The sequence below is a fragment of the Sinocyclocheilus grahami genome, unplaced genomic scaffold, assembly GCF_001515645.1.
Source record: "Sinocyclocheilus grahami isolate Dianchi unplaced genomic scaffold, SAMN03320097.WGS_v1.1 scaffold1868.1, whole genome shotgun sequence".
NCBI classification, from domain to species: domain Eukaryota; kingdom Metazoa; phylum Chordata; class Actinopteri; order Cypriniformes; family Cyprinidae; genus Sinocyclocheilus; species Sinocyclocheilus grahami.
Window position 1 is genome coordinate 87570 of NW_015507047.1, and position 10221 is coordinate 97790.

The following is a 10221-nucleotide window of genomic DNA, read 5'->3' on the forward strand; positions in this document are numbered from 1 at the left end:
TGGAAAGAGTTTCACAACAGAACTTAACCTAAGGTATCACTGGAATAGTCACACTGGAGAGAAGCCATTCACATGTGATAAGTGTGGAAAGAGTTTGAGACACAAAACAAACTTTAAACGGCACATGAGGCTTCATGCAAGAGAAAACATTTTTACATGTCATCAGTGTGGAATGACTTTTACAGACTGTAAACACCTTGAGAATCATGTCATAAGTCACACTGGAGAGAAGACTTTCATGTGCTATCAGTGTGGAAAGGATTTTACACTTAAAGGAAACCTTCAGACTCACCTGAGAATTCACACTGGAGAGAGACCTTTCACCTGCACACAGTGTGGAAAGAGTTTCACATCTAAAGGAAACCTTCAGACTCACATGAGAGTTCACACTGGAGAGAGACCTTTCATGTGTCTTCAGTGTAAAGAGAGATTTACGTATCAAAGAGACCTGAAGCGTCATTGGAAAACTCGTTGTAGGAGTGCTTTGCAGTGTACTAGGGTTAGGTCTTACGACACTATACCAGCTGAAGTATCACGATACAAAGTAGTATCATGATACCCTACAGTATTGTGCTAATATAATGATTGAGTCAGTGCATCCTTTAACTGATCCGTTCAAAACCGCTGATTCATTCAGAAATGAAGCGAATTACTGTTATTATGAATTGCTCAGTGAATCATTTGCCTAATTTGTTCATAAACGCTTTAAAAACCTTCTGAACCTTGAATCTCTATGTAATTGCTAGTTTAGGTTTGGCTGAAAGCTGCAGAATGATCAGAATCTGTCTTTTTAAAACTCTCATTTGTTCTTAAAGGCGTGTTGTTTCTTGGAAATGTCATTCTGTTTTCTAGGTACACACCATCCTGTGTGCATTTTAATCGAATGCGATTGTAGATATTTAGGCTTTTTTTCTGAGTATAATCTCATACTATGATGTACGCAAACCCATTATAGTTATGTTTTCTATTATGATTGTTCATTGTTAAAGAGACAACCATATTTCCCTGAGCTTGTATGTAATTATAAGTTCTGCAGTAATAATAATAAAAAGATAAGAGAGGTGCACTAACACCTCATAGCATCAGTAACAATGGCAACCCTAACTAGTACGGTTTTCCTCAAGATCTGCACAAAAGAAACGTCAATCAGCTGCTCGAAGATCTCGTCTGTGGAGACGACTGTTGATATTATACTGGAAAAATGTAAGAATTACTAATTAAAAAATAATTATAAGATTACCCCAGAATGCATTGCTAGCCCACCCCAACACTTACAATAATTGATAAATGCTGACCATTAGTTAATTAATTTTATATATAATTTGTCACACAAGCAAAATGTAATTTGTTTGGTCATATGCCACAGCTATGCATGACTTCACACAAGACAATCGCAGGTGAATACATCTCAATTTTCAGTCAAGTAATGAATTAATGCATAAATTAATGAAACAATTATATTTTATTTACTGACGACAACAAAAGGAGACCTGAATAAATGAGTAAAAGAATAAAAGTAACCATGACAAATAAATACAAGTCAACAACACATGAAACAAAGTTTTATTCAAACATTGAACAGAACTTTTAATTACATACAAGCTGAGGGAAAGATGGTTGCATCTTTAACAATGAACAATCATAATGACAAGAAACAAAAAACATAAATATAATGGCTTTGCGTACATCATAGTATGAGATTATATACACAGGAAAAAGCACAATTATCAAAGGTAAATATGTTTGAATAATCATAATATTCATATAATCATAAAGCATCAAAATATTGCATTTGTTGTTGTTGTTGCTATTTATAAGCCTGAGGTATGAAACAATGAGTTACAAGAAAAAAGAGGAAAACAAAGAGGATTTAAGCCAGTTTTGCTTGTGGATGAAAACATTTGCATATAAAAAAAGAAATTAACAACATATTCAAAAAAACAACAATTTGGGGTTTTCATAATAAAATATAATCATTGTGTCATCAATGCTCATTGAGTATGCCATTTCGAACACAGCCACTTTGTTCAGCAGGTGAGCCATGCTGGCTACCCTTACGAAAAATAAGTTTTCTAGTGTGCTATTAGTATACTTCTTTTAAACTAAAAATAGGAAAGTATACTTTCAGTTTACTTTTTGTGTAATTCTCAGACGTGGGCTTTATGTACTTCTCAGAAATATACTTAAAATGACATTTAATTTGACTTGTACTTAGGAAAAAGTCTAAGTATATTTGAGCTATAATTGTGCTCCTAGAATCCGTGTTTTCATTGTTATACTGTAGAGGGCGCTAGTACAAATCTTCTGTACAGAATTTCCAAAAAACACAAGTGAAGAAGAAACCGAAACAACAGATGCTTCCACATGTATTCTAACACGATCATCAGACATAAAACAGCATCAAAACTGTGTAACGTTATGGAATAAAATGTCGACCAATGAAGAGGTAATAATGACTGTCAAGCTTTGGGGTGTTGATCGACTCTATCTACGTTTTGATTATCGTTCTGAATCCAATTCAGTCTTTTTTCAGCTTTTTGTTCAACATTTTGTTTATTTGTTTTTATTTATAAAACTTGCCCACATTCAAGTGTTTAAAAAAAGAATGCATGAAGCTAGAATAAAATGTTTTTGTTTACAAGCAGATACCCTGTTCTTTTGATGTTTTGTATGTTCAGATATTCATAACTAAATATATACAAATTAATACCTAAATAGGGACATAGTAGTATACTTAAAGTATGATGTACAGTTCACTTAAAGAAAACTTATACTAGAAAACTTGCAGTATAAAACTACTAAACTAGTAGTTTACTGAGACTACTTCAAAGTGTACTAAAAATGCTACTACAAGTATTTAATTAGTAAACTATCAGTATACCTGTAAGTTCACTTTTAGTATAGTTGCAGTACAAACTAAAAACATAGATGTAAACTAGTTGTGTACTCAAAGTTTACTACTGTTATACTAAAAGTATACTTTTATATACTAGAAAGTGGGCCAATTTAGTCCCAAGGAGTATTGAAATAGTACACTTACAATTTGTATACTTACTACATAAAGTATACTTAAAAATATACTCGAACTATACTTAAGTATACTTAATAAAATAAACTTGAAGTATACTACTTTTTGGTAAGGGTACTGCTGCTTGCTATTGCTAACTCTCTCTACCACGTGGCTTTACTTAAGGAAACCTAAAACACCCTAGCACTTCCTTACCTAGCGGTAAGGAAGAAAACTGCCCACAAAATTTTTATTAACAGGCCCATGTCTGTTCCACCTCAAATATGGCTCGTGAGATCCTCTTTCCTGCAGAGTTTAGCTTCAACGTTGATCAAACTCACCCACCTGTGATTTTCTAATGATCCTGAAGACATGCTCAGGTGTGTTTGATTAAGGTTAGACCGAAATTCTGCAGGAAAGTGGATCTCGTGAGCCAGATTTGAGGATCCATGGCCTATATGAAACAACAGGTTCTGAAAAGGTGTCTTTTGGTTTGAGCCATTCCAGTTCAATTGAGTGGCTAAAGAATGGTCAGTCAGTGTTGTTTGTATTCGCCTAGTTGCATTACAGGGCTGCCTACACAAAACCTGCATGGGCCCAAAGGATACAAAAGTTGCTCTGGGCCCGAACGGACTGGGCCATCATTGGATTCATGTGGGCAGTCCGCTAGTGTGGCCTGCTCACAGAGAGCCTGCGGTGAGCCCAAAGCTGTGGGCCTGTTTAGGTTTGGTGTGGGCTGGCCCTAGCCCACTGTGCCCGCAAAAAGCCAGTATGGGTCCTGCAAGGACATGTTTGCACCGCCACTGATGAAATCCACCCACATTTGGTGGGTTGGCGGGTGTTGATGTCAAGCATTGGTCATGAATATTAATCATCATTCAGAATGATCTGAGATACTGATAAAGTCATGCAGAAAATGATTACTTGCACGTGGCTTTTCCATCTTGGCTTTATTTTTGCTAAATAAATAATGACACATTGAAGTGATGTTGTTCATCTGAGGTTTTATTTCCTAAATTTGAAAGGGTAAAGAAGAAATTGAGGAGTATCCTGCCAGATACTGTCCTTCTGGCAAATAAAATGTATGTATTTAGGACGTCCTTCATCCCAAATTCTTAACTCTGCAGGTGACTGACAAACTTCATGCAACAGACACTGACATTGATGTTTTTTGTTTTTTTTTTGTTTTAATCTCGTCTGCGTATAGACCCTTTTCACATTTCCGGGGCTCTCAGAAGTGAAAGTCATCATAAGAGTGTAAATAAATTCTATATAATAAATTTAAAAGAAATTCTATAGTGATGAATTGAAACTGCAACAAATATATTTGTGTGTTCTCATTTGCCCCAATAGCAAAAGAATACAAATTCCATGATAGTGTTTCAATGACTTTCCAAAAGAGGAAAAAAGGTAAATAAATAACAAGAGATTGATTAGTCAAAAGAGTGAAAGATGTCAAATTTGTGGTCACCCCCTCAGCCTTTGTATAGAAACACTTACACAGCAGCGTTAAATAGTTTTGTTATTTAATGACAAGGTAATAACTGGAAATGTGTTTAACAGACATCAATCAGTGTGTAAACGAGACTTTTATTTTGCTCTGGCAGTGTGACGTCATAACGCCGCGCCGCTTCTAGTCTTAACCCGCTCTCTGCTTCTGTTGTGATTCGGCTGAAGAAAGGTTAGTGGGTTTGAAGTATTTTAAATCAATACAAACTGTTCTGTCAATTTATATGTTTTTACAAGTTACGAAAAATGAATGAATCAATCAATCTTAAATATAACGCCGTAATACTTTATTGCTATCATTTAGCTCCCGATATTGTGAATAAGTGCATCGTTCAAGAACTGGAAAGAAGATAAACCGAAAATCCAAATAATCTGAACCAAGTTATTCGTAAAATGATTCAGTGATTTGAATCAGTGCACGCTGAAGACAAACGAGAACAACAAACACAAACTGTGTAATGGCAATTTTTACATTGTTTTCATGAAAGTATAATCTATTAAATATTATGTACAAATATAATAATAAAAAGAATATAATTGAATACCAAATATAAATCATAAATACCTAAATTAGGGTGACCATACGTGCCATTTTCCCAGGACGCGTCCTGGCCAGGATTTCTATATTGCCTAAAATATCTAGGTTTTGGCTTTGTTTGGGTGTGCAGACCGATACGGCTTGCCATATGACTAGGCGTGCATGTTCTCTCATCAGAGGCTTTGCTCTGATACCCGCAGTTTCATACGGCTCACGGGTTGTGTGTGTGGTGAGGAGGAAGCCTGTTCAGCTCTCGAGGGAGTTGAATGTGCTTGTTGTGAGGAGATGGATTGTGCTCATCGTGATGCATGTGCTGGACTACATTCGCGACAGCGGTCTCTGTTCTCCCTTGATTTCCAAGGTAATCTAGCACATGAACGAAGTGTGTTTAGGCAATTAGTCAGACTATTCGCGGTTTATAGGCAGAGCATGGAAATGGAAAGGGACCTGTTGGGAAATTTTTTCCTTATCAGTAATTTCCTGCTGTTTATAATTCCTTATACATAAGGAATTGTATGATGTGGATATCTAATCTGCAGTTGTTGGACACATGATTCACATGTCCTCATCAGATAACCACATTATACTGTACCTCGGGAGTCCATTCTGTGCGCCTTTCCTTTTTTATTTCAAGTAGGGCTGTGCAATTAATCGAATGCAATTGTCATGCGCATCTCGTCAGTGAAGCCGGTTCTGTGATTAGTAGTAAATCTCCATCACGTGCTTTCAGAAGGACCGGCATTTACTACACAGCCGTAGTTCACTGACAAGTTATGCAAAACCGCGTTCATAATTATGACTACAATATTGTGTAGCTTGTCAGTGATTGCACAGCCCTAATTTCAAGGTTGTATGGCTCTCTGTGAGCCTCCTCTGTCTGAGAGTCGGGGGTTGTAGGCCCTGTGTTTTGGGACCCCCCCCACCCTGGGGACCTCTTAGCAGTACTCCCCTCACTCTCGAGGGTCACCTATGAGCTAGATTTGCCGCGATAGACGGTGCTGACAGTGATACCGGTGTTAAGCCGCAACATCGGTTACGTCACTTGCCCAGCGCGTCACCGACCCCCACCGTTGTTTTGATTTTTTATAGTAATAAAATAATTTAGTTCAGTAAAAGAAGAGACACTACCATTAAAAACTGAACGCGGCTGCTCAATGCAGCGTGCCGAACGACAGTCGCATCACAGATCAGATTTAATTTCTCCAGTGAGGAGAGTGAGTCGAGCTGACTGACGAGAAGAGTGAGGTGAGACAGACAAGACGATCGCGGATTATTTAGTTTCGAAACGAGATGCAAAAGTGCCTGTTTTTGGCAAAAATATTGGCAGTATTTTGGATTTTGAAAAGCCTGTTGACTTTTGCCGTTTATCTGATTTTGGAAGGTTTTTTTAAACATTTGTTTCTTAATTAATTGGTTCCACATTGTTTGCTGATTTTTACTTTATTTAAACTGTGTAATTTATTTATTTTATTTGACATTAAGGTGTGCCTCCAAGCTTTCTTACTTGTTTTGCTAATAAACGTTCTACGTTTCTTATTTATTTGGTTATATATTATACATGTTTACGTGTTTCCAGTTTTGTATACCTATTTAAACTTTAATTAAGTTATTTGTTATTTTATATTAAGTATAGCCTTCCCTATAGCATGGTGTATTTTTATTTGTTTTGTTAATAAAAGTTCTATGTTTTATATATAGGCTAAAGTGAGTTTGACGTTGTTGCATTCAAGCAATTGACGCCGAACTGCCGCTAATTCGCACGGCGCTTTTAAGCTATTTAAAAGCGAAGGAACGACAGTCGCATCACAGATCAGATTTAATTTCTCCAGTGAGGAGAGTGAGTCGAGCTGACTGACGAGAAGAGTGAGGTGAGACAGACAAGACGATCGCGGATTATTTAGTTTCGAAACGAGATGCAAAAGTGCCTGTTTTTGGCAAAAATATTGGCAGTATTTTGGATTTTGAAAAGCCTGTTGACTTTTGCCGTTTATCTGATTTTGGAAGGTTTTTTTAAACATTTGTTTCTTAATTAATTGGTTCCACATTGTTTGCTGATTTTTACTTTATTTAAACTGTGTAATTTATTTATTTTATTTGACATTAAGGTGTGCCTCCAAGCTTTCTTACTTGTTTTGCTAATAAACGTTCTACGTTTCTTATTTATTTGGTTATATATTATACATGTTTACGTGTTTCCAGTTTTGTATACCTATTTAAACTTTAATTAAGTTATTTGTTATTTTATATTAAGTATAGCCTTCCCTATAGCATGGTGTATTTTTATTTGTTTTGTTAATAAAAGTTCTATGTTTTATATATAGGCTAAAGTGAGTTTGACGTTGTTGCATTCAAGCAATTGACGCCGAACTGCCGCTAATTCGCACGGCGCTTTTAAGCTATTTAAAAGCGAAGGAAAGCGAGGAAAAGAGGGAAAATTCAAACGAACAATTGCTTTATTCTGAATTGCCGCAATTTGAAAGTGAAAGTAAAATGCGCACGCCGCTTTTACAAGCTATTTAAAAGCGAAGGAAAGAGGGAATGCCCCCGGGTGATACCGGTATTACCGGTGTTGTCACATGTCGATTAACCGGTGAGAAAATTTCCTCACTGTCACAACCCCTACTATGAGCACGCCATTCCCAAGGTGAGCATCTGATTTCCCTCTCGTTTCTGAGCGTCGAGTCCTCGGCTCCCTGGAGCTGAATGATGCAGCCATACCAGGTTGTTAGGCCATCTTTTGCCTCCCTGTTAGGCTGCTCTTATTGTTGAGCTTAGCAGTCCAAGAGATTAGCAGTGCTCCCCTCACTCTAGAGGGTCGCCTATGAGCACACCACTCCCAAGATGAGTGTCTGATTTCCCCTCTCATCACTTGAGAGTTGAGTCCTCCATTTTGTTGAGCTCCATGAGGTCTCTAGCCTCTTTGAACTCGGCCTGTGTTTGAGCCTGGCATTTGTTCCCTTCATTACAGGGTCACTTATGATCATGCTGCTTCCATCATGTGACTGCCCTTATGTTTGAGTTGGCGGTGCTCCTCTCAACTTGAGGGTCTCCTATGGGTATGCCACTCCAGGAGCTTAATCTAGGAATAGAGCCCCCTAGGTGCAAGAGGCTCCATGAGGCAGTCATGCCAGATCGCTAGGCCTCTTCATGGCCTCAACAATGGCATCAAGGGCTTTCTAAAACCCATATCTATGGTAAATGCACATGTTAGCATCCTGCACACTTTCTAAAATCCTTTATGGTAAGGGTCCCGTGCTGCCAGCATCGTACCCTTTCTCCGAGTTGATTCAGATGCCAGTTCTCGCCTTGGGCCCCATTCTTCATATGCATCTTTAGTGATACCATTAAAGTCTCCCATCTGATTGCGGAGGTATTTGCTTCCAGCTCGAGGCACCTGGTGAGAGATCCTACGAGAAGCACCCTGGGAGAATTAGGGGTAGATGTATTATTCCCCCGGGGTGACAGGCCAGGGTCTGGTAATATGGTGAACCTAGATGCCTGAACATATCCCCTTAAAGGGGTGGTTGATTGCGATTTCACTTTTTTAACGTTAGTGTGTAATGTTGCTGTTTGAGCATAAACGATATCTGCAAAGTTAGGAAGCTGAAAGTTCAATGCCAACGGAGATATTGTCTTTCCGTGATGTAGCAAACCCAGATAAACCCCGCCCTTGGGAAAAGGCAGCAAAGGGGGCGAGGCCATGTTGTGCTGCTTTAGAGAAGAGGAAGAGAAAACTAGAGATGCACATAAAAATCTATTCATATATGAATCACGATTCTGTCTTCTAACGATTCTAATGGATTCACAAGTTTCAAAATCAATGTTCTAAAGCAGCGGTTCTTAATACTGTTCCTCGTGTCCCCTGCTCTGCACACGCTCTCTCTCTCATTCAGCTCTAACAATGAACTGTTACAATTATACACTTATTTTCACATAGCTATGAGAAGCGTTGACATGGACGCGCGTGCAGTTGCTGTACTGTATTAAAGCTTTAATCAGGATAAAAACCGTATATTAAAAGCTAACATAAGCAGTAGCAGTTACAAATCACAGCTTATCTAAAAGTATGACACAACAACAAACAAAAAACATAGGCCTACCATTAAAAGCCGTGCTTGCACAGGTTCTGCACGATCCTCTTCAATAAAATCCTCTGCTTCTCAATCAGGCTCATATATAGGCGATATTAACAACGCCGTTGTTTACAATACAACCGGAGAACATGCCGCTGAGGTGAGGGGCGGGACTTTTAGACACGCACTAGAGACGGTTGAGCCAATCACAACACACTGGGCTAGCTAACCAATCAGAGCATATCGCCTATTTCTGAGGGCAGGACTTCATAAAAGCTGTAAATGATCAGCGTGTTTCTCAGAGAAGGGACAGAGCGGTGTGGAATAAAGGTAAATTGTGTGAAAAAAATAATGTTTTTTTTTTTTAAACTAAGCATTAACACATGTTAGACTGCACCCCATAAACACAATCAAGCCTTGAAAAAAAACAGTGAAGCACCTCTTTAAAGGAATCACATTGCTATCTGATTCCAAGCCTTTGAGCCCTGCTCTGGAACCGGGCTTCTTTAGGCCAGCCCTTAACAGGTAAGTTAATTTGGGTATGTAGCTCAGGCCTTTGGCTGAAGGGGATACTGTCTCTGACAGCTGCATGTGTGTCCAAGGGGCAACTCCCATGGCCATGGTAGAGTTGGAACTTAGTGCTCCTCATGGTGCTTGGCATGCGTATTTCGTTCCCCATAGTAACCACTAGACAGGGCTCTAGACTAACTTTTTGCACTGGTTGCACTGGTGCGCCTAACTTTTTTTCTTAGGTGCACCAGCACAAAAGTTAGGTGCACCCAAATTTTATCGCATCGCATTTAACACCGCAGTTTTACAAGTTCTAGTCTTACCTGTGAGGCATACAGTGGAACGGCACAATGTGGTCACCTGCCTCTTGCTGCAGAAGGGCTATGACACCCCCTTTGCTGCCCAAATTAACAGCAGCACCATCAGCACCCAGAGCAATGATTTTCTCCAGCCAGTTACTGCACTGGTCCCCAAGAGCAGCAAATGCTTTCTTTGAGGCAGCATAAATTCCTAATTAAACAAATAAAAATGATAATACCATTTACTTCCCAGATAAAGAGTTTATAATGCAATCTATTATTATT

At 38.6% G+C, this 10221-nt stretch overlaps 1 protein-coding gene across 1 annotated transcript in view; it reads left to right on the forward strand.

Moving 5' to 3' along the window:
• The window catches only part of LOC107573100 (gastrula zinc finger protein XlCGF8.2DB-like), a 10791-nt gene extending 9920 nt beyond the window's left edge, over positions 1-871 (forward strand). Inside the window, exon 3 of the mRNA XM_016259540.1 lies at positions 10-871. Within this exon, the coding sequence (XP_016115026.1) occupies positions 10-556 (547 nt within the window). The 3' untranslated portion in view covers positions 557-871. The remainder of the gene's footprint in view (positions 1-9) is intronic.
• Positions 872-10221: the final 9350 nt, after the last annotated feature.